The sequence below is a fragment of the Alligator mississippiensis genome, chromosome 4 (assembly GCF_030867095.1).
Source record: "Alligator mississippiensis isolate rAllMis1 chromosome 4, rAllMis1, whole genome shotgun sequence".
Classification (NCBI taxonomy): domain Eukaryota; kingdom Metazoa; phylum Chordata; order Crocodylia; family Alligatoridae; genus Alligator; species Alligator mississippiensis.
The window spans coordinates 166271961-166297041 of record NC_081827.1 but is presented as its reverse complement, the minus strand read 5'-3'; the positions used below and the strand labels follow the sequence as shown (position 1 = coordinate 166297041).

Here is a 25081-nt window from a genome sequence, read left to right as displayed (position 1 = left end):
TCAGAAGAAAGTTAGTTTGAATTCCTGGGCCCATTTGCACTTTTTATGGTGCTTGAAAGGCGAGTGCATGCTGATCAGCCCCGAGGCATGTTGGCTATGCTTTAACTGCCTTGGGGGTACAAGACTTCAGTCCCCAGCACTGGCTTAAAGCACTTGCCATCCTGCCAGTGCTAGTCATTTTGCAGGGCAGAGGAAAGGGGCAGAAGGTTTGTCTAATAGATTCCTAAATGATTGGGTCCTGTAACCTAGCAGGAATTATTTGTGCTGTTTAACTGAGGGAGATCGACTCGGGGAGCAGCCAGAGCTCAGAAGACAAAAGCACCACAGAGACTCAGATCCTGGGGAAAAGCAAGTTCAGAAGCAATACAACAGGCCCCAGCAACAATCATAACATTTTGCAGGGGGAAGAAGGGTGCCTGGAACGGGAACTTTTAGGAATGGAAAGGGGTATTTCAAGGTCCCTGAAAAACTGGTTACAATCATTAAGTAAAAGAAGTCAGTGCCACATACAAAGCAAGAAGACACTCAGCACCTTGTGACTTGGAGTAGGGAGGGGACAGCAGCTTACCCCGTGTTTTACTGTTTTGGCAGCATGTGCAGCTTTCTTCTTTGCATCGTATGGCGTGAGAATGTCTATAATGGCCATGAAATACACCTCCTTCTTGGGGGCACCTGAGAAACCAAAAACACCCTCTTTAATAGACCCCAAATTACACCACCCACCTACAGCTGCCTCTCTTAGCAAGTATAGAGCGAGTCTGCCTTAATGTAATTAAAAGGCAGGAGAGCAGGAGGCTGGAAATGGCTGGAGGTTTTAGGAAGTGGAACATAGGAACCACACATCAACGCTATGCACACCAACACCCACATTTACAGCCTCATTTTCACAGAGTGCAACGCTTACGACTCACAAGCAGCAGACCCAAGGAGGGTTCCTGACCACTCTCTGGATATCCTACCTCCCCTTCAGGCCACCCAAAACAAAGAATATACTTTGTGCCCTTAACCACTTCCTACCAGGACCCTCTGACACTCACTTTCATGGCTTTTCATGGCGTACACATCAACAGAAGGGTCAAATTCCCCAGGCCCGAAGAACCGCGGGTAGTTGAGGAGGTTTCCTGGGCTGTCCGGAGGGGTCCCATAGGAAGAAATGGGGTTCCCACCAATGCCATCATTCTCACACTCCTCATCCTCAGCTCGATCCTCTACTTCCATCTCTTCCTGCTCTGCCCGGTCAACATCATGAATACCTACCAGCAGGCTGTAGTCCATGATCTTTAGCTGAGCTAAAAACTGGGAGGAGGGAAGCAATAAGGATAAAATGATTTCAGTTGGGGGAGGGGTATCTGCAAGGAAAACTCACCTAAACTTTAGCAGATAACCAGTGCTGGCTCCAGGGCACATGATTTTGTGGCTGGAATAGGGACTGAGACCTTCTTGGCTCTGGAAGAAAGTGTGACTCACCCCAAGGGGACATCCTGAGCCAATACAGAGCTAGGAGAATTCAGGAATCCTGCCTCTGAGAACTTGATGTGTGTGTATGTGTTCCTGCACACAAACTTGAACTGAGCACAGACTGATACCAGTAGTGACAGAACAAGCTGGCTGCCATCTCAGTGTTGGGGAGAAGATGATTTTTGGTACATCTTGTGCCAAGCTAGGCTGTGACCAGGAAACTAAGGCAATATGAACAAGCTGTTGCTTTAGCTCTGGGCTACCTGACTGGCATAGAGACCCCTGTTGTGCAGTCTGAACCTCTCAGGTACCCATGGGGTGGACATGCTTTTGCTTCCCTCTTCAGGGAATTGGGCAAAGTACCTGCAATATGTAGCACAGTCCTTTGCTCCCTCCAGATGATCCAGAGGGAAAAGGAGGTTTCCCCTTTGGGATAGAAATGCCATGAACTTGTGAGAGGATCATACCAGGTAAGACCTGGACAGTGGGATAGATCTAGGCCAGGTAACTAATAACAGAAAAAAATCAGTCTGTAGGGCTTTCTAAGATGACACACTCAAAGGAGCTGGAGCTGCTGAAATATTGGCACCATGGATCCAGTAAGCAGCCAGTTTTCACTTTCCCCCACCCCCATGAGACAACAGTGCATAAACCAAAAGGACCCTCTGGTGTTGGATGCTGTCAGGGTACAGACAGATGCAACAAGTTTATACTAGCGTAGAATGATACTGGTATGAGATGTAACCATTGCACAGTAACATCTGCATGCTCCCATAGCATAAGCATGGTAACATAAGTTCAGCAAAAAACACTGTAACTAACTTTTTTCATTTAGAGTTATCCCAGTTGTGTTCCCTTTTACACTGTAGGAGTGGGCATACATAGCACTTCTATTGTAATAGATGATGCTCCCTCCCAAATGGCAATTCCTTCTTCCCTTTTAACATGCTGGAAAGTTACATCTGCCTGCAACCTCAGACAGGTTCATGCATTAGACACACCACAGGCCTCCCATGCTAGATCAGAGCAGTGTTCCTATTGCTCTGTGTGCACCAAGGTGCTTCCTGATGCACTCTGGGCTGGGAGAAAAAAAGATCTCTGCCCTTTTCTGCCTCCCCCCACCCGACATTGACTCTGTAGCAACAGCACCAAAAAACAAACAATTTTAATTGTTGCCACTGCTTCATCTGTCCAACTGAGTGCTCCAAGCTGCCAAGTTGCTCACAACGACAGAGCTGTCACCAATTCCAAGCTGCTCACAGCGACACTCCAAGCCCTAATTCAACTGTACCTCCACATCCCGCTTTAGCTTTTCCAAGAAGTTCTTTTTACTCTCCTCTCCGACATGGAGCTTCTGACCTTCGTTCAAGAAGTCATTGTCTTTGAACGTTGGCAAATCCTTGGCCTACAAGACAGCAAGAGAAGGGACGGGGTTAGACTACGCAAGACATTCTAAGCTGAACTCCGTCATCCACAGTCATTGGCTATTTCATTCTTTGGCAAAATACTGATTTGAAGAAATAAATACATGGCTGCCAAAGGCAGCAGGCAAAGCACTATCTTTATAAATTAATCCATTGGCTTAACTTTATCTAAGGGGAATGCACTGGGGATCCTGACAGCAGCTTCATTTGTTTTTATATGCTGTAATGGAAGCAGGACAGGAGACGGATCAACTGGCTAGGTCCTGCAGAAATGCTTTTTCCTTTTGCCACTGTAAGATGCAGAACACTGGGATAGAAAAATGTTTGGTCTGACCCAGCAGGGCTTTTATGTTCTTGTAATTTCAAAGGCTGCCAGGAATATCTGCTTCAGGCTGAAAGCTGAATTAACTGCATTTCAGACAGAGAGGGGTTGGTCTAGCCAGTCTGAAAAAACAGAAAATGAAGTCATGTGGTTGTTTTCATATTAGGGAATCTGGAGAAATGCCTTCTCTCCTCCTAATGATTAAATGGAAAACCAAACCACACCACTGGAAGGACTGAATATGGACCAAGCATCTTTCTGGTTTAAGTATTTGCCATAGATAACTACGAGCACACCGTTGGCTCATATTCAGCCTATGGTCTATTGCAGGGGCGGACAAATATGGCCCGTGGGCCAGATCCGGCCCGCCAGGCCATTCTATCTGGCCCACAGAGCCCCTAAAAAATGTAGTAAATTAACAGTTATTTGCTCTCTGTGAAAGCTGGCTGGAGCCAGGGGCAGTAGGACCCAGAGGGAGCCCTCAGCAGGCTTACAGCCCAGCCCTGCCCACCCCCAGCCAGGTCCCTGCTTTCCTGCCCCAGCCTTGTTCCAGCACCACCTGGCTGCGGCTCCTGGCTGCATCCCAGGACCATGGAATATGGAACCGTGCTGGTGGGGGGGGGGGGGGAGGGGGTGTAGGCACAGGGGCAGAAAATGTGTGTGTTCATAGGGCGAGTCTCACATGCACACCCCTCCATACACATACACCTACATCTCCCCTCGCACCGCCATACACAAACCCCAGCCACCCTTCCCCCATACCCACCCACACCCCACAATATACAAGAATAAGACTTCATTTTAAGCTATTGTGCAGTCACCTCTGCATAAACTACACAAACACATGCAAATCAGGACAAAAATCTTTTTTTTTAAATCAAATTAATGAATGTTGTAGATGATCACTTTTTAGAATATAATTTGGTATTTTTCTGGTTCTGAGATGGCAAAACCCCTTGCTGAAAGGAGTACTTCCGGGAGCAAGGGGAGGGACTTCTGGTGGCAAAGGTCAGAGGCTAGGGGGTGGGACTTCTGGCCACAAGATGTCGACCAGGAGGTGCAGCGCCTGTTAAGGGGCCGGGCTACCCATGCAGCCCTTGACAGCATGCCGAAACTAGGTAAGCGTCCCTCCACCCAAAATAATTGCCCGCCCCTGGTCTACTGTAACCCCCTGGCCCTTTTCTGTGAAAGTATCCTTCCATGAGCAGTTCCACAACCCCTCTGTACAATTTGGAATTATATTTGTTTATTCTTAGAATGATGCGGCAATCCTCAACCCTTTTATAAAAATACTATATCAAGGGTCTGATATAAAGTGTTTTTTTTCCTCTTGCCTGTTTATTTGAAAATAAATTCAGAACTTCAGACATAAAAATCAGTAAACTCATAAAAATCACACAACTGAACTACAGTAAGGTGGCAACAGATTATGACAAGGGACTGGAGCTTTGAAATGTGAAGTAGGAATTCCCAACTTGTGAGATGACTCATTTTTGGGAGTCCTCTGTATAAAGAGGTGAGAGAATCATCCAGGCAGAGACACTGAGATCAGCCAATTTATCATTCCCAGCTCAATCTTCTTGAGTTTAGAACACCTTCCTAGGCAAACAAAAAACTCTTCTTTAATTTTTGCAACAACTCATGACCCTGACTGACTGTGCTCAACTATGCTAAGCTGTTCTGCTATTTGTTGCATCCCATCCCTTCCTGCAAACCTTTACAGGATCATAGGAAAGTAGGGCTGGAAGGGACTTCACAAGGTCATCTAGTCCAGCCCCTGCTCAAGGAAGAATCATTCCTGACTAATCCATCTCAGCCAAGTGTCTGTCCAACCTGCTCTTGAAAACTTCCAAGGATGGTGATTCCACAACTTCTCTAGGTAGTCTGTTCTAATGCTTGAACACACTCATAGTCAGAAAATTCCTCCTAATCTCCAACCTAAACTTCCCCTGCCAAAGCTTGAGGCCGCCACTCCTAGTCCAGTCCCTTTGGTCACAGAGAAAAGTCCACCTCCATCTTCTTTGTAATCACCCCTCAGGTATTTGAAGATGCTCAGTCTTCTCTTCTCCAGATTAAATAACCCCAATTCCCTCAGCCTCTCCTCATAAGTCCTGCCTCCTAGAGGTCCCTAATCATTTTTGTGGCTCTGCACTGAACTCTTTCCAAACTGTCCCCATCCTTCTTGCATTGTGGGGCCCAAAACTGAACACAGTACTCCAAGTGAGGTCTTGTGGTACAGAATAAAGCAGAAGAATCACTTTCCTTGATTTGGAAATGACAATCCTGTTAACACAACCCAGTACGCCATTAGGTTTTTTGGGGTCTTTTGTTTGTTTGTTTGGGGGCGGGATTTGTAACAAGAACACACTATAACCCTCTGGATCTTCCTTGTGTAAGTATTCTCCCAGACCAGGGGCTGCAATTTCAGTAAGACCTTTCATGGTGGCATTCAATATGGCAGTGCTTGCAGAATCAACGTTGTAAGTGAGAAGCTCTTTAAAGCAGAGACCTCAGGCCAGATTCCCAAAGGTATTCAGGTGCAGAACGATGCTGCTATTTGCTTAGTGAGATTTGCAAAAGCACCTATCCTGGTAGAGTGAGTGCCTAACTTCTGATGTGCCACCTTGCCTTCACAAACCTCTCCAGAGCCATACCACTGCCAGCCTGCAGGCACTCTCTTGCATGATTACTATGTTATGCTTGACATGCTCTTAAGAGCTGCTCAGACCATGATTTAGTGAATCTTCTGTTCAGTTGGTTGTTTAACTTGTCCCCATTTTTCTTCACTGTTCAGTGCCCTTTTAGTTCAGAGAAACAAGCAGCTGGACCTACCCACTTCTAACCAATGTCAGGAATGAGAGGCAGTCCTCGAAAAGGCATGATAGTAGGATCATCCTTACCTTTTCTTTATCACTTGCTTCCCTGGACACTGTTGAGCCCTGGTAAGAAGAGGAAGACATCGCATTATGTTACATTACATTCACCTGCATCAGCCATCCAATTAATCATCACTAAAAGTATTGGCACCATATCTTACAAGTTTATTTTTAAATGCTTTTTTGCTTCCGATTAACAGGTCCCTTCACACAAAAATATGTATTTTAAGAAGCCACTGTAAACAAGACAGTCAGGGCTGGCTGAAGAACTCAGTCCCATCCCGTCCCGTGTCCCCCACCCCGTTCGTTATACACAGTCTCTCTAATACTGTACCCAAGGATTTAAGCACTGCAGTTTGAAACCTTGATTTACAAAAAGATACCCCACACTTGATCAAGAGAAGAGACTGCCACCTTCCTTTATAAGTGCCTGCTCCTAGCTATAATGGGTGGTAGGATGCTAGACAAGATGTCTCACTGGCTTGTATAACAAACCCTACATGAACCTTCTTCTTTTATTGTCCCTGGCCTGAATATTGGGGGCCAAGGGGGTGAAAATCCTGACCCTACTAAAATCAATGACAAAACTTCCCCACTGACTTCAATGGTGAGGATACAGCCTGAGAGAGCCATCTGCATATTAAATCACACTCATGGAGGGAGAAGAGACTGGTAGCAGATGCCTTTCCCTTGGGGACACATCAAGCTCTCTGGATGTGCAAAACTGAGATAGTTACAAGCCACAGTTTGCTGGTACTTCTCTCGGTATCTGAGCCAGACGTGGGTGTCTACATTTTCAATTCTACCTCCGTGACACCCGAGTTCATGGCTTCTCTCTGCATTAGCCTGCAAAAAACCTTCTAAGCTTTACTTGATGAGATACAGCTCATGTGCTCACTGAAGAAAAGGTGGAGCTCTATTTAGCGAGGTTCATTTGGGATAGGGACTCACGATAAAGCTGAGCTAACAAAGAGAAGGAAATATTTTGCTTTAGTGCTGAATATTTTTGAATATCCAGGATTACCTGGGTGCTTATCTTGGCTACAAACTCTATGAGACTTCAAAGCCAGGACCTGGAACTTCCTACCCTCCACGCTCAACCACCTCTCCCCCTGAAGGAGAGCTGCAAAGCGCAAACTGCTTGTGTGTCCTCTTTACAATTCTTCTGTCATGTAAAGCCAGCTTCAGTGTTATCAATTTGAGGTCTCAATCATCTTCTTTACACCAAGGGGATTTACTGAGTTTCAGAGGGGTAAGATGACCCTGGAGGTGCTGTGATGGGACTTGCTTGTACTCAGTAAGTCCTTCTGCTTCAGGGAAGGGCTGGCACAAATGCCAGTCAAATCTTTCAACCTCAAGTGATAACCCCAATTAGGCTCTCCAAAGTTTGACAAAGTCCTCCACGAAAAAAGAACTTAGAAAACACAATTTAAGATACCCCAGAAGTAGCACCCAGGTACATCTTTATGGGAAAAAAAAAAAGACAGGAAGCCTTAAAATCCGTGGCTTACTAACCTGGAATGGACTTGGCCCTGCCCGACCCTTACCTTCAGGTCATACTTCCGATGCACGGTCAGCCTGTGACTAAATACATTCCTTGTGACAACCATATAGGTTTCCACGCCATCCACGGTAAGACGGTACATGCCAAGAAACTGGGGAAGAAGTGTGTTCCCATGGCATTCCACTATGAACTGAAGGGGCACAGGGTGGAAAAAAAAGAAGATATTACACTATGGATCTCCTGGAGTGTTACACCATAAAATCATAGAAAAGTAGGGCTGGCAAGGACCTCAGCAGGTCACCTAATCCAACCTCCTGCTCAAGGCAGCCATGTGACAAGCTAGATTTCTAGTTCCACTCAGCCTGGGGCTGTTAATAACAACCCAAGACCTCCACTCAAGGAAAGGAAGAGGACACACAATAAAACAAGGTGCCACAGCAGGATGGCTAACTGATCCTGCAAGAGGGGAGTAGAGCATTTCCAGATAAGCCAATTGACTCATCACACATTACCCTTCACTCCACCCACTAACAGAATAGCCTTTCCCCCATCCTATCCTGCTGGGCGGGATGATCCCACATGTCTCAATACAGTCTGGATCTCTACAGCTTTCAGGCACTGGCAAGTTGATACTTCGGTGGAGGCAGATCAAAGGTGCTGGCATTATTAGGAAGTGAGCTGTTAAGCAGAGATCTGGCCTCTGGCAAGTTCAAGATCCCACAGGGCTCTGAAAGGGGTAAAAGGAGACTATAGGGCCACTGACAACCAGCAACCTTCACCTAAACAAGCTCGCCTGTGCTGTACTGTTGGTAAGACATAGCTAGGGCCAAAACGGTATCTTTCTTTCAATTCGAGTGCTCCCCTGCTATGCGTTAGATATTCCAAGACACTATCCACCTCCCATCCCACAGGCTTCTAGACTCACCATACCTGATGGTACTTCTTCAAGATGTTGTGCATCTCGGCTACATCTTCACTTGACACTGCCTTGATGACAAACCTCCTGTCATAGGTGGTGAGGAACCGGGCCCCACAGCGACCTTGGCTGTCACTGTTCACGGGAGCACTTCGGGTTACAGAGTTCTGCAGGGAGTCAGAAGGAAAATAAGAGGTGAGGGGGAGAGGAGGTGTGATATTGGTCAGAGGAAACAGGAATGCTGTACATCTTTGAAAGAATAGATAAGGCATTTGAAAGATGGCGGGTTGACAGCCCTGGCACACACTATTTATATTCTCAACAAGATACATGGGATTGTCTTTCAGCTCTGTGCATGAACAGCACCTGGCATGGTGGGATCTTAGTCACTGGTTGGAGTTTCTGAGTCCCATGCTAATTCCAATAAAGGGAGCTGTTGGATACTCAATACTTTTGAAGATCAGGTCACTTAAATAAGTGCCTTTATATAGAGCCCTGTACCCTAACTTTGGGCCTGCATTTTGAACGTGTTGGTCTTCAATGTACCAACACATTTAATTCCACTGACATATATTGGAGGAAGGAAGCCTTTGTTAAAGAACCATTATTATTTGACAGGGTGAGAAAAGTGTGAGAGTTCATGATGCACCTGGCTCCACACCCTCTAGATTTCCTCCAGCCTCAAGACAGTAAATTTGGTATTTCTGATACTTCCAAGGCATAAAAGACAAGCAGAAAAAAATTACAAATTTAACACAAATTCTGTACTGATAAGCAAAAGTGTAATTGCTTGGGAATTCTTCACAGGCCATCTTTAAATCCAAAGCCAGCCTTTTCCTTTGCTGTTCTTATTCAGAGAAAATAAACAGCGGTTGTTCTCTCTTTACATTCCTCTCCCCGCCCTTTGCAATGAGACACTGTGGCTTCTTGGCACTCATTGCACAAGTAGAATATCAACGTTGAGCTGCAAAACAATCCATTATGGTAATCTGTGTGCAATAAAACCCTCTCCCTCTGTTGACCACATCACTTAATGAGTAGCCTCAGGTCCAGAGGAAGATAATACCTTGGAAAACAACACTAGAAAGGGTAGCAGCACAATACAATTTACTTAGCCAATAAGGCCAGATCCATTCTAGATAATTTCTACCCTCCTTTCCTCTTAAAGAGTTTTCCAGCACTATGACCTTAGTCCTGCTTCACTGGTGGTGACAGAGTGGGGCCAGCAGTGGAACAGATTGCATTCAGAGATCTGCTGGCACATTATGCATTGTTTTTTTCTGGGTGCACCAAGCCAGGTTAGATAATATGGCAGTCAAAATGCTAGTGGATAGTTTGCTTTTGCCCCCTCAGTGCTACTACACCAGTAAGACACTTTAAGTGTAGCATAAACATCCCCTTAGACAGTGAGAGCTCTTTTGTACTGGGGGCTTTGTGATGCTGAGCATGTTACAGATGCAAAGAGATGCACCAATACATTGGTCCAACATCGGATCGGCACTGATATAAAGAAATTGATTAAAGAATTGATTAAATCAGAAAAATTGGCCTGATGTGTCCAATAATTTGGCCAATAAATGCCCGTGCGTGCATGCAGCCACAGCGCAGCACAGAGGCAGCAAGGAGCACAGCCCAGCTGTGTGGAAAGCTGCACGCAGCTGGTAAGTCTGTTCTGGTGGACAGGGAAGGGGGAGGGAACAGGCAGATCAACACCCCCTGCAGTGAGGGAGTGGGGCAGAGGAGGGGGCAGGACGCAGGACAGAGCAGAGGCTTGTCCGGGGGGCAAGGGGTGGGGGAGCAGCTAACGCCACTGTATGCACCCTGGGAGAGTATGGGGGGGATGCCCCCCAGATCTGCAAGGGGTAGGGCAGAGCAGAGCAGCCTGCAGCTGTGCCGGCCTCTTCCCAGCCGAGGGGGGACGGAGCTGCACAGCTTGGGGCGGGGGGCAGTGGCACTGGGAGGGGGGCTACAGAGGGGACACACACACACACACACAAAAAAGACTACAGCCACCCCAAATTTTGCCATAGCCCTCCCCCATAGCCTCTCTTCCACTGCTGCCGCCTGCCCTGAGCGCAGCGCAGCCCAGCCACCCCCCAGCAGGAAGAGCCTGGCGCAGCCCCCAGTTCCAGCCCACAGCTGCAGCCTGCCCCACCCCACACATCTGAGGGCACATGCCCACCGCTCCATCCCCCCTCATCATGCCCTCCCGGGGTGCACACAGCAGCAGGAGCCGCTCCCCTCTCATGCCCCACCAGACAAGCTGCAGCTCTGTCCCGCACCTGCCCTGCCCCAGCTGGGCAGCACCTGCCCAGCCCCTGCCCCACTCCCTCCCTAACTGCAAGGGGTGTTGATGCCTCTCCCCTTCTACCACAGACTTACCAGCTAGACGCAGCAGTATTGGAAACTGGATCGGTATTGGCCAATATGCCTCCTTAAAAAAAAAAATCGACTATTGGTATTGGCCCCCAAAATCTCTATTGGTGCACCCGTAGCAGAGACAATCCCTGCCCCAGACAGCGTGGTGTCCAAGCACCTTTAGGAGGCAAGGCTCAGATCCTCAAACCTATTTAAAGGCTTAAGTTTCATCAATGTCCTTTGACAACCTGGACTTCCAACTCTTCCAACAAGCTGCATTCCTTCATTTGACCACTAAGGTCAAACCAACCTACCCATGAGCTTTTCAGTCTCTAACAAATGGATACAATGAGATTCTCAGCACTTTCCTGCTGCCCCTCATTCTCACCTGCTTGACAAGAACAGCTCACTTGCCCCTTTTCCACTTTGCTTATACATTCTATAGGAGGTAAAGGTTACAACATGGATCCAGGCCCTCGGTACCAGATGCTGCACATACGTAAGAAGCCATCCTTGCCCTGGACAGCTTCCTGCCTATACAGGCAGGAGACAGAGGAAGTGAAAGCGTCTCCATTTCAAAAGAGGAGCAGTAGAGGCAGAGAGGGGTGAAGCAACCTGTGGAAGGACACACAGGAAGTCTATAGCACAGCACAAAACTGATCTCCACTCCAGTGCCCCAGCTCTGAGGCCAGCCTTCCTCTCCTTTAAAGATCAACTCCTTTCCCAGCCCATTTGTTTCCCCTATAGGTAAGCCTGCATTTTACCTGACTCCAACGTACTCTGCATTATTTTGCCATTTCCTTACCTATTCAAACAAGCCAATGCCCACATTTGAATACATGCTCACACATGCACATCTGCATATGGGATATGGTTTTTTTTCAGCCAGATATACATGTATGTCTTAGGATCTCCATGGTGGATGATGTTTTGTTCCATGTTTTTATGCTAGTAATTAATATTTGCTCTTTTCTACCCACACGGCTTTGTGAAAGTGAACCAGTAGAGGGAGCCTGGTTGTCTGCTCTTGCAAGGCACTGGACAGGGAGGTGAACAGAGTCTCATTGAGAAAGTAGGGGATTTTTCAGAGTCTAACTAAAAAGGAATTGAGAGGAGAGACTTTTTATTCAGAATAAAGCCTCTGATGTTTAGATGCAGTTGAGGAGAAATTCTATAACTGTCAATGGTTTCAAAAACAGTCAGGAAAAGAGAGTTAGGGAGGGAGGAAAGAAAATCTTATTTCTTGCTGACGTTCGCAAATCAGTAAGTGCTGTGCAGTCTAACACCCACCACCTCCAAAACCAGACTTGCTACCATAACGCCCGTTTCCTTTCTTATAGGCAAGACAGGAAGCAAAAATCCTGACCATATGTGGACATTACAGGGCTCAGAATCCTAAAATGTATGTTACTGCCTTTCCTTCCAGCCCAGGGTGTTAATCTTACCGGGCTGGCTAAATTCCCATCCAGAAGCAGGCGACAATAATGATAAAGATCTTTGAAAGCAAACCATGAGGAGAGAGGTTAAAGGAAATAGGCATGTTCGGTTTGCAGCAAAAGCGATTAAAAAGGGGCATGATAGTAGCTTACAAATATCTGAAGGGCTGCCATATAGAAAATGGAGAACATCTTTTCTCGTTTGCCATAGAGGGCAGATCACAGAAGCTGGCTCAAGGCAGCACCAAGACAGCATGTTTAGACTGGATATCAGGAAAAATGTCTTCACTGCTAGAACAGTGAGGCAGTGGAAGAGGCTGGCTAGGGATGTTGGGGGTCTCCATACCTAAAAGTGTTCAAGAAGAGGATGGACAAGCATTGGTCAGGGATGATTTGGGGTAGCTATATCTATACTATGCTATGGGTATTTCCTACATTTCTGAGCTTTGCTGGTTGCCATGTGGAGCTGGGAAGGCATTTTTCTCCCTCCTGTTGCTGCATGCATCGGGGATTGGGTTTTTTTGCTTTCCTCTGAATTATTGGGTGTTGGCTGCAGCCAACTCTGGGGACTGTGATGGGGTGTGCCAAAGCTCCTGCTGGGACTAAAACCCAGAGGTTCCTGGCTGGACGGGTCTCGCCCATTCGCTCAGGGTCTGTCCGATCATCACATCTGGGGTCAGAAAGGAATTTTACCCCATGGGCAGATTGGTAGGGACTGTGGGGGCTTTTGCTTTCTTCTATAGAAGGGGGCATGGCCCTCTTCCTTGGATCTTGAGAATATTTTAAAAACCCTTGCAGCAGCTGGACAATGACTGCTCCAGCCCTGCCTTCTTTACCTGTGGCAGTTTAGGCTGCTATGTCTTGTAATTGTGCAACAGGGTTGATTTGTATATTTTTAGTAATAGGTTAAATAAGGATTTGTATGGGATAGTTTGGAAAGTGATGATCCTGCCTCAGGCAGGGGGGTGGACTAGATAACATCCAGAGGTTCCTTCCAGCCTTTCTTTTTTATGATTCTATGAACTAATTACATCCTGCCTACCTAAGCTTAAGCTGGAATTTCATCTGAATACAGCATGCTCCACTTCCTGTCTTAAACACTGGAACAACATGCTCTTAAAAAGCTAACATGTTCCACCCTGGAGGTGGGAGAAGTGTTCTCTCTGCAGTGACAGGCACCGCATAAATGACAGATCAGGCAAGAAAGAAATGACAAGATAATGAGTGTTTCCAGGTAAGTTTTGTATTATTCAAAAGCTGCTCCTCAGGAAAAAAAAACATATCACGGCACATTAGCCAGAGGACAAAAATAATAAAAGCAGAGAAAGAAGCTTAACTACTTTCACAGGAACAGGTGTGAAAGGCAAGTTCAAGCATGTGAAACCAACACAGTTATTTCTTAAAGACACCCACAACTAGATCATCTATGGCCAGGATGGGCTAGTCCAAGCTTCCACCTCAAGACTGGGATAAAGCCTGGCATGAAATCAAGCCAACAGACCAGGCAGCAGCAGCACTTCTGTTGTCAGTACAAAGTAATCACTGTGCATAAAATGCAGTTGACAGCTAGAGGAAAAATAGGAAGGGTTGGCAGGCTACAGCCAGGCTCTTCCACACCACCAGGAGGGCCTCCGTGTTTCTGGAAGACAGGCACTCGTTCATTTGGCTCACATGGGCTATGTGAATTGGCTCTCCTGGGATTTCTCCAGATTCCAAAGAGCACAGGTATCAAATATATCGTACTACAGGTCCTGACAGCTTCCCCCAGGCTATATGTCACAACTACTCACACCTTCACAGTGATACCAGGGACAGGCCCAAAGGGCACAGCCCACAGACTTTGGGTCTATTAGAAGCGCACAGCCTATGCCATGCCACTGTGTCCAGCATAGGACATGCACTTATGCTAAGCATAAAACTAGTGATTCTCAACCTTTTTAGACTCAAGGCCCCTCTCAAAAAATACAAGCTCATAGCTTTCACTTGTTTTTTGACTACAAATAAATAATAGAGCAATTCTTCTGTTGCAAAAAACCCAGAAAGCCCACTGCAGGTCAGAACGGTTTTGGTATTATGCATTCCTATGGGAAATCTTTGGTCTATCTTGTGAATCATGTTTGCACATCTAACAGTGCTAATGCTGCATGTCATCTTTAAAAGGATCTCAAGGCACTCTGGTTGAGGATCACTGCATTAAATACTTCCTGCACAAAAGGGGCACCATCCGTAGCCACCATCCAACTCACTTCTGCATTCTTTTAATCAATACCAGTAGTCAAATGTTTGATGTTTGCTTTTTAAATTCTGCTGCCTTTTACCAGATAGTTTCCAAGTTCCTCACAAAAGCATTAGTGACTTCACTGGGTGGGGTGCAGGGAGTGTCCATGCTCTTTTATAAGATGTGAAAACTATGATATTGTCTGAATTCCTGTTCCCACAAGTCTGCACTGAATCTGGGGCAGAGCACATAGGAGTCCTGTCTTCTCCAACTCTGTTAAACTCTAGTGTCCCGCTTCCCAAACCAGTACACAGGCAAGAGTTTAGTAAGAGGAGAGTGGTGCTCCAAAATTATGAAAAATATCCAACAGTGCCTTGGTCAAAAAATGTCTTTGCTAATGACTGAACCCAACTTAACAGATGACCATCTCTGGCTCCTCTCCCACACTTTATCACCAGATATCAGTGCATTTTACACAGCGGGTCAGCATCATCAATCCCCATTTTGCAGATGGGGAAACCAAGGCATGGGAAGGTGAACTCATTTCTCCCATATCACCCAGGGCCCAAGGAGGAGCCAAGAATAGAACCCTTTTCTCTCAAGTCTCAGTCCAGTGCTCTATTACCTAAGTTAGACACTTCTTTTCCCCTAGAGTTGAAAACTTTACAGAGCACATACTACAGACATTTCTGGACTTCAGTACCCAGAAGTGGAAAAGAGTTTTCCCATCCCAAATGACTTCCAGCTAAGATTTTCCTGTGTGCAGTGAATCATTCAACTGCAGTTGTGAAATGCTCAGCAGGTGCAAACACAATCTCTCTTTACAGTCACTTCTGCTCTACCCTGCACAGTAACAGGTGGGTTGGCACAAGGGTGAGAGGTCTGAAATGCTATGATTGATTTCTCATTGTGAGGATCAGCCTATTACAAAAAAATAAGCAATGAAGAAAAAAAACAAACAAACCCTGTTGTTCAGCTCTGGGAATAAAGCTTTGCTCTGAAAACATCCTGTGTGAACCCAGTCTGAAGGCACTAGTCTTCAGGAGACTAGAAGGGACTCTTACGAGGTGGCGAAAGGGAATAGGGGGAGAAATGGAGACAGATCTAGAAAGCAGCCTGCTGATTTTGTCATGCTCCTAAAAGACAGATGTTGTGCTAGGGCAGCCCCTTTTCAACTAAGGATCTCACTTTACATACCTGCTTTTCTGGGGGGAGAAACTGAGTCTGAGAGCTTAGGTGACTAGCCTAAAGCCTCAGAGCACATTGGTGGCACAACAGTGAATAGAGCACTGGCTCTCCTGACTGTACCCCTTCCACCTCCTTTTTCATAGGCTCCCAATGAGATTTCTAGGCTTGATGCCAATCTGCTCAAGAAATGATCAGCTAATACTCTTATAACTAGGAAAAACCAACTAATGGAGAATAAATGCAATACTAAAGAAAGCTGCTGGATTGACAACTACTGCAGAGGCAGCACTAGCTTCTTTATGGTTCCCACCTCAACCCAAACCTGGAAAGGTCTGGTCTTAGGGTAGTTACATTTCCATGGCCCATTCAATACTCTGCTCCTTGCAATGCTGGTCAGAGAAGAGGAGTTCTAGGTATGGGCAAATACTCCCTGTAGCACAACAACACCCTAAAAATAATTAAAAGCAATTGTGGTGATCTCTCTAAACAGACAGGTTTGCCAGGATGAGATGGTGTAGGAAGGAGCAGGCCCTTTCCCCTTCCTTCTCACCTTCCATAATGGCTCCAAATAACTACATCTGTGGGACAGGGAGAAAACCACCTACTGGTTGAAACATTTTTTTTGGGGGGTGGAGGGGGAAGGAGGAAGAGGAAAGAGAGGAATTCTCACAAGGGGATCATTTACCTGAGAAAAATTGATCAATACCAGGCTCAATCAATGCATCTTGCCAGGGCTAACATGCTGGTCTTGCCAGCTGGCAGGCTCTAAATGAATATTTCACTAGGTCTACACAGCAGGGCACAGCTGGCACAATGCCAGCTGTTATCTACCACACTGGGGCTGCAAATGTATGCTGGTTTAATTACCCAACACTCATCCTGCTAAAGGTCATGCTGCTATCAAAGCCTTCCCTGCTTTTCAATTGGTTTTATCTAATTTAAGTGGTCTCTTATCTCCTCTGCTGTTAGATATCTTCAGCCTCTTTTGGAATAAGAGTCAGCACAAAGGCTTCCCTCTTGTTTATATCTCAAGGAGCTGCAACTTCTCTGTCTACCAGATTTTAGCCAGGGACTGCCAACCCATTGGCACGTGCCTTTCCCCCTTCCTGACCCCAAGAACTGAGCCAGATTGGAAATGGTCACAACTGCCATGCCAGGGAAACCACAGACAGAAAACACCTCGATAAAACCCTAATACAAAAATCATCACATGGCACATAGCACTTTGTAGAAGAGGCACCTGGAATTCGCAAACATGCCCTGCCTCATTCCCATGGCGCACATTCAACACCAGCTCATTGTTTCCTTGTGCTCTTGTGTATCTGCAGCCACCTCACATCTCTTGGGTTATATGCTGAGATTGTAATCTCTCTGAGGCAGGAAACTGCTCTTTGATTTGGGTTTGTATAGCACCTGGCAGGGGACCTGATTATGACTGGAGTACTTAGACCCTAGGGTCACACATGTAGGAGAGTTAACATAAACATCATGGAACAATTTAAGATATCTGAAAATCTCTTCATTTTGAGGTTACCTGGTAATCTTGATCATCAATCCCAAATCTTTCCCGGAGATTCCGAAACACCAGTGGGCAGTACTCCTTAAATTTGAAGCGGCTTGGCAGGTTTTCCCTAGAACAAAGAAGCAGATGTCATATCTGTGGAACCAACAACGCTTCACATGCTAGTTCTCAGCTCTAAGCCCTCCCTACATCACCATGAGCCCTAGAATCAACTCAGCCCTAATCCTTTCCCCATTCCCCTCCAACCTTGTGCTTCATGCTTTCCTGAATCATCGTGGCGTGCTGCCCAACAGCCCAATCCTGCTAACGCTTATGTGCTCACTTTTACTACATGACAGCCCCCATGCATTTGAACATTTGTAAGATCAAGCATTTGGCTTGCAATCTCTTTGGAGTAGGCAGCATGCCCTATTAGCTGTTTGTAAGGCACTGTGTAGATTTACAGCAATGTGCTTTTTTGGGGATCAATGATTAAAATAGCCTAAATAAATATAAGCTATATCTTTTATTAGGCCAGCTACCTAGCTGAAGGTAGGTCACCTGTGCCCACACGATTGTCTAACATATCCAGTCCTGCTAAATACACACATGGACAGCCTATGCAATGACTGAAGAGCCTTGCACAAAAACTCAGAGCCCACTTCAACTATGTCATGGCATTTTCAAACACATTGCCCACACGGGATTTGCATTCCACGTTCTTGAGGTGCATTCAAGCAAGAACACCAGCCAGCCCAGTGAAATAAATGGTGGAGGCATGCTGCCCACCCACAGGGGCAAGGGAGCTTTGCAGGTGAGGCAGTGGGTTGGAAAGAGGTGGACGTGGATGCTGGTGCAGCTCCTGGTCACTAAGAAGTTGGACAGCCCTGGATTAGACCTTCCAGACTTGGAATGAAATGTCAAGAGGCACGCAGATGAATCAGCTGCGGCGTCTCTCCTTTTAGAGGGGTGCCAACTTGTACACACAAGTAGCATGGGACGCCTGTGTATTGGCCTTAATTTTACTGTACAGTCAACTGGGGAGGGGGCAGGAACTATAGTGGCAGATGCATCAGGAAGCAGAGCAGCAGATCAGAAAGGAGCACAGGCCAAAGACACAATATGAGGAGCTGTAGATCAGGCAAGGGAGGGGGATTGGAATGGAACTTGGGGAGGACATGGGGTTTAATCTATGACATGCCTGCCAAAGCAAGGTTGGTCCCCCTACCCTTATGGCATAAACATGAGATGCCCTTTTAAAGTCTTCTCTTGCAATTAAAGCCACCAAATTTACTCTACCCCAGAGTGACTTCCTCACTGAGGAAGAAGCAGGAGAGATGGTCCTTTCTGGACACAGCTGGAGCCTTTTAGCTTTGCTTTTTGGCATGCTAGACACACACAGAACAAGAAAAGCCTCTGCAGTGAAAGGCTGCAATGAAAAATGGAAGAATACACGGGGAAGGGAGGAAAAGAGCAGTAGCTGTGTAGGAGAGATGAACCTTGGTGTAATACTTCTACCCTCAAAGGTAGATCACAGAGATGAGGTGAGAACTCTTACCTAAAGAAAACGTGCATGTAATGCACAAGCAGTATAGACCAGTACTGCATTATGAAACATCCTTTGCTGGAGGTTTTCAAGAAGAGGCTGGATCAGCCTCTCTCTGGCATGGTTTAAGAACATCACATTATGCACAGGGCTGGCCTAGATGATGCTTCAGATCCTATCCAACCCTGTAAGTCTAGGTTATAGACAGCCAGGCAACAGACCACTACTCCCCACATCAATAGCAAATATTGATTCAAAGGGCTTCCAAACCTAATATCCTCACCCCAGTTCCTAAAAAAGAAGGGCATAGGCTACAAAGCTTCTACCTCCATCACCAGTCTCAGCAAAGAACCAAATGGACCACGGAAAAATGACCTTCCCTTGCCACCAACATCCAAACATCCCTAGATTTGGTTTCCCAAGGGCAGCTTTGAGGCTAGCTGGTAGGGTGGTATTACCAGTGGGAGCATGATGTATTGTCATTGCTATTGGTGTACTCAATCAGAATCAATACACAACTTTGGTCTCAAGAAGCTAGATTGATGGCCCTTCATAAGCACTAAAACACGACTGGATATAGTTGTAATGAATATATACATCTACACTCATTGATACAACTTTGCTCTAAGACAGCACTAATTTCACCTCTGGTGTTGCCATGCTTCAATGGCAGAACAAGACCCCAGGACAGTATGGCACTGATGGACAAAATACCTGTTTTCTTGCTTAGCAGTCTGGGCATCTCCCTTACATAGGCATTTATCTAATCATGAGGGATGCTCTGTGCATGTGAAGGAGCTTACTGGGTCGCCATCTGCAAAACCTGACCTAGAGCAAAAGGCTTTTTTTTTTTTTTACAAAAACAGACAAAATGCATAAGCAAGAGGTGAAACTGCACTGACTTACTTGTTGAACAGATGATTGTCCACCTTAATCTTACTGTAGGCTTTAAAGTCATCTGGCATTAGCATCACAGGGACAGGAACGTTGCTTAACTCATTGATCTGAAAAAGAATGGAAAATAACACTCAACCCTTGAATGATGTCTCCTTGTAGTTATCATCCACATCTTATTTTTGACCTCAGGAAGTGATGAGCAGTGTTGAAAAAGACAGAAGGTGATTCATTAAACCTGGAAGGCATGTTTCTGTGCTAGACAGCTACGGAAACTGCTGTAGTGTCCCTATTTAAAAAAGGGATCGATGATGTGGCAAGTATATCTTCAGTTGGTCCATGCCTTGTGTTCTTTTAAGGCATCTATAGTGTGCTACCCTTCTCCTAAGATCACCCAAATGATACAAGAATACAAATTTTGCCCTGTGTTGAAATTACATCCCTTCAGGACAAACAGACTCTGTAACCAGGTCTCACTATTACAAGTCATGAGTGACCAACACCTTTGACTAGAGGGCACAGAGCAAAAGAGGTTCTGAACTGCTTCTTCCTAACCACACTGCTGCCTCAGGGATGCTGTCTGCTGTAGTTCTTACCCCTCCACACTCCCTAAGGGAATGAATCACTCCGCTATCTCTCTTTCTTCTTGTTCCTTGTTAAAATGTGTGGCAACAGCAGGAATATATAGAAACAGATAACTGAGCACTCAGCTGCCACACTGTGGAATTGCTACTTTACAGAAAGCCACGTGTGAAAAAACAGACTGCAGCACCAAGCGCTGAAAGAGACTGTAGTAAACATGCAGGCCCTACACAGCAGCTATGCCCTAAAAGAACTGACTTAGCATCAAAACCCTGCTGTTCCCAGAAATGCGCCATGGCCTTCTTACTAAGAGTCTTTCTTTTCTCACGCAGTGCTCCACCCACAGCTTGGCCAAAAAAAGCAAGTTTGCTCGTACAAAGGCAGATCCAACTTCTGTTAATGAATCTGGAATGCACATTAGTCACAACTATGGTTAAGAGAGGAAGCTATTCCACTGTGGAGCAGTTACCAGGATTTTTACAATGCAGCTGCTATGACCAGGCAACACCTGAGAGAAGCAGCCTTTGCAGTCACAGCACTGGGCAGAGAGTCTGCCATTTGCTTGTACAGACTTCGGACTGATTGTCTGACTACAAGACCTCAGAAAAGTCTCTTAGCCTTTTATGCATCTCTGATTTGCCATGTGTAAACTGCGAGTATATGTAGTAGCAGGTCCATGCACGAGGCATGGGGGCTAGTGTGCTCCCCTTTGGCTGTGCACAGAAATTTCAGAGCTCACTGCCCAGCCAGCATGAGCTCCTGTCAGAGCTCTGCATGAGCTGTGAGCTCCCCAGCAGATCAAGGAAGGGTCCAGCCACAGCCCCTACTTTTATGCATCTTCAGACCCCAGAGCATCAATGCTGCTGCTGCTCCTCCCTCTCACCCTCCCCACTGAGTGAAATGACAGAGGCAGCACTCACCTGCTGGACTCCAGAGCAGCATGAAAGCCAGGACTCCTGGCAGACCCAGCACTGACAGCTCACATGACACAGCCCAAACAGGGGTGCAACCATGCTGCCGCACTTCCTCTGGATCCACTCCTGGATGTGTGCAATCTTTCCTTGGCCTGCCCTTCTATAGCATCCGACAGAACAGGCTGTTGCCTCTAAAAGCCCACGCTTCTCTGAACCAGCTAGTCTGTAAGGTGTCACCTACCACCTCAAAGGAAGGTTGCAAGGCTTAGTTTATGGCATGCAAAAAAGGAAGAAAAACAGGGAGATTCACAGATTCAAGGTTTAGTGACAGGCAGGAAAGCATCAATACACCTTCAAATCCTATCTAATCACTGAACAAGCAGATATTATTCTGCATCTCTTTTGCCCTTTTTGCCAAAGGAAAAATACTTCCTGTGAGGAAATGAGATGCTATAATCATTAGATTGCATCTTCACTGAAACATTATAGAGGAGAGCACTGTAAGAGAAACTAACCTGGAAACAAATAGTGAGGCAAGGAAAAAGGCTATTGTATGGTTATGGAAACTAAAATAAATGAAGCAGGTGCTCTGAAGCCCAACCCACTGTTTACTCTGTAGCAGCCACAGAAGTTGGTACCATCCTCTGATAAGTGCTTTGTCAGAGATGAAGGATGTCATACAGATGAATGAATAAGTAATGTTACATGCTGCCTATCCCTTGTAAATGGCAATGGAGTGAGGAGGCTGATACTCACAACATCTGCACAAGGCTGGATCCTGTACAATGCAGCTACCGAGAGCTGTTTGGAGAGATGCAAAGTAAAAAGCAGGGTGGGAGACAGGGCTTCGGGTCCAACCCTCTGGAACCGCATCACATAATCCCTTTATAGTGATCGCGGGGGGGGAGGGGGAGGGAAGGGGAGTGCTGTTAATTCTGCATTAACAGGAGGTGCTGCTCGCAGCTGCTAAGTTATTCCTGTCTAGGAGGAGGGACGCACTAAAGCCTGCTCCTCAGACAAGCCCGTTCTCAGCCTCCCCCAGCACCTTGTTTCCTCATCCTGTGCAGTGCTAAGGCAGCAGACAAGCCATTAGCTGCTTGTTCTGGATCTGAAGGAAGAATGCCAGAGGCAGCATTATGATCTTCAAAAAGCAGAAGTATCCAGAGCCAACGGCTGGGGAGAAGGGGAATCTAAAGACTGCTAAAACAGTCTGTATGAACCTCTTGTTGGTGGGAGACAAAAAGGGATGGTCTTTGCATCTCCTGGTTCCTACTTCTGCTGCTGGCAATCCCAGAACACAGGTCTGTTACCTGCTGCAACCCTTTTAACAGTGAGCAATAGGGGCAACTTCAGTGTTCAAAGCACAGTCCAAACTCCAAGGAACAGTGGCACAGCCCCATTCACACCCAAGTGAGACATCCCCCTCCACCAGCCCCTTCTCCTATACCACCGGCACCCAGCAGACACCACCAGCAGCTTTTAGATCCCAGTGGCCAGCTGAGAACAGCAATGAAGAATTAGCCTGGGTGTGGTTTCATTTGGGATTTGATCTGATCTACTGTTAATTAGGCAACATGTGGGTGTGCTGCAATTAGGTACTAGCCTGAGGCTTTGCATCACATAGGACTCCATAGGAACAATGGGATTAGATGCTTATATGCACAGGTATCTCAGCTAAACACGCTAGCTCAGGTACATCTAAACTAGTGATTCTCAAAGAGGGTGCCCACAGCACCCTGGGGTGCATTCAGATCCTTTCAAGGGTTCTGTGGGGTGTGACACAATATTATCACTGTTAGGTTTCATAGATTCATAGATGTTAGGGTCGAAAGGGACCTCAATAGATCATCGAGTCCGACCCCCTGCATAAGCAGGAAAGAGTGCTGGGTCTAGATGACCCCAGCTAGATACTCGTCTAACCTCCTCTTGAAGACCCCCAGGGTAGGGGAGAGCACCACCTCCCTTGGGAGCCCGTTCCAGACCTTGGCCACTCGAACTGTGAAGAAGTTCTTCCTAATGTCCAATCTAAATCTGCTCTCTGCTAGCTTGTGGCCATTGTTTCTTGTAACCCCCGGGGGCGCCTTGGTGAATAAATACTCACCAATTCCCTTCTGTGCCCCCGTGATGAACTTATAGGCAGCCACAAGGTCGCCTCTCAGCCTTCTCTTGCGGAGGCTGAAAAGGTCCAGGTTCTCTAGTCTCTCCTCGTAGAGCTTGGTCTGCAGGCCCTTAACCATACGAGTGGCCCTTCTCTGGACCCTCTCCAGGCTATCCGCATCCTTCTTGAAGTGTGGCGCCCAGAATTGCACGCAGTACTCCAACTGCGGTCTGACCAGCGCCCGATAGAGGGGAAGTATCACCTCCTTGGACCTATTCGTCATGCATCTGCTGATGCATGATAAAGTGCCATTGGCTTTCTGATGGCTTCGTCACACTGCCGGCTCATGTTCATCTTGGAGTCCACTAGGACTCCAAGATCCCTTTCCACCTCTGTGCCACCCAGCAGGTCATTCCCTAGGCTGTAGGTGTGCTGGACATTTTTCCTCCCTAGGTGCAGCACTCTGCATTTCTCCTTGTTGAACTGCATCCTGTTATTTTCTGCCCGCTTGTCCAACCTATCCAGGTCTGCCTGCAGCTGTTCCCTGCCCTCCGGCGTGTCCACTTCTCTCCATAGCTTTGTGTCATCTGCAAACTTGGACAGAGTACATTTGACTCCCTCGTCCAAGTCACTGATGAAGACATTAAAGAGTATCGGTCCCAGGACCGAGCCCTGCGGGACCCCACTGCCCACACTCTTCCAGGTCCAGACCGACCCATCCACCACGACTCTCTGGGTGTGGCCCTCTAGCCAATTCGCCACCCACCGGACTGTGTAGTCATCCACGTCACAGCCTCTTAACTTGTTCACCAGTATGGGGTGGGATACCGTATCGAAGGCCTTCCTGAAGTTTAAGTATACGACATCCACCCCTCCTCGTGCGTCCAGGCGTTTCGTAACCTGGTCATAGAAAGAGACTAGATTGGTCAGGCACGATCTGCCCACCACAAACCCGTGCTGGTTTCCCCTCAGCATAATTTGCCCTGCCGGGCTCTCACAAATGTGAGCCTTGATAATTTTTTCAAAGACTTTACCAAGGATGGAGGTGAGACTGACTGGCCTATAGTTGCCCGGGTCCTCCTTCCTCCCCTTTTTGAAAATGGGGACCACGTTAGCCCTTTTCCAGTCCTCCGGGACTTGGCCCGTGCGCCATGAGCGTTTGAATATTCCCGCCGGTGGCTCTGCAATGATGTCGGCCAGTGCCTTCAGCACCCTCGGATGGAGCTCATCCAGGCCTGCCGACTTAAAGGCATCCAGTTCTTCCAAGTGACTCTGCACCATCTCAGGATCTACGTATGGAAGTCTGGCGCCTTGCTGCTGCCTCTCTACAACCCCAGTGAGAGATTTGTCATGTCCCTCGCTTAGGAACACTGAGGCAAAGAACTCGTTGAGGAGTTCAGCCTTGTCCCCCCTGTCTGTCACCAATTGTTTCTGCAAACATGATCCACAATGTAAACCCAGGGATTTCAAATAAAAATCCATAGTTGTGGTCTTTCCAAGCTTGTTACAACAGAAAAAGACTGATGTATTATTTTTCTGTAGTCCAAAAAATTTAAAACTAAGAGCCAGCAGTTTTGAGGGCTGCCTCAAGTCTAAAAAGGCCGAGAACCACTGACCTACACGATGGTGCAGTATGCAGTAGAGACATCTGCTCCATCAGGGCTCCACTGTCTGGGACAAAATATAGCAAATCCCAGACTTTGACTAGAAAAACCTTTGTTCCTTGTTAGCCCAATAACTAATTGCCCCATTTAGATCTTCTTTTCAAATCCACAGGAGTGAAAAAAAGTCCACTTCTCTGTCCACAGCTTTTGGAAAATTAAATCAGAGCCCATTAATATTGGTT

General features: G+C 46.7%; 1 protein-coding gene across 3 annotated transcripts in view; it reads right to left on the bottom strand.

Moving 5' to 3' along the window:
* The window catches only part of PIP4K2B (phosphatidylinositol-5-phosphate 4-kinase type 2 beta), a 41101-nt gene that overhangs the window by 5566 nt on the left and 10454 nt on the right, over positions 1 to 25081 (bottom strand). For all 3 annotated transcript variants that reach the window (XM_059727008.1, XM_014603627.3, XM_006259706.4), the window contains exons 2-9: positions 19654 to 19751; positions 17235 to 17331; positions 8515 to 8667; positions 7628 to 7774; positions 6105 to 6143; positions 2750 to 2863; positions 1038 to 1296; positions 569 to 672 (exon numbers count right to left, since the gene is read on the bottom strand). In XM_059727008.1, the coding sequence (XP_059582991.1) occupies positions 569 to 672; positions 1038 to 1296; positions 2750 to 2863; positions 6105 to 6143; positions 7628 to 7774; positions 8515 to 8667; positions 17235 to 17331; positions 19654 to 19718 (978 nt within the window). In that variant the 5' untranslated portion in view covers positions 19719 to 19751. The remainder of the gene's footprint in view (positions 1 to 568; positions 673 to 1037; positions 1297 to 2749; positions 2864 to 6104; positions 6144 to 7627; positions 7775 to 8514; positions 8668 to 17234; positions 17332 to 19653; positions 19752 to 25081) is intronic.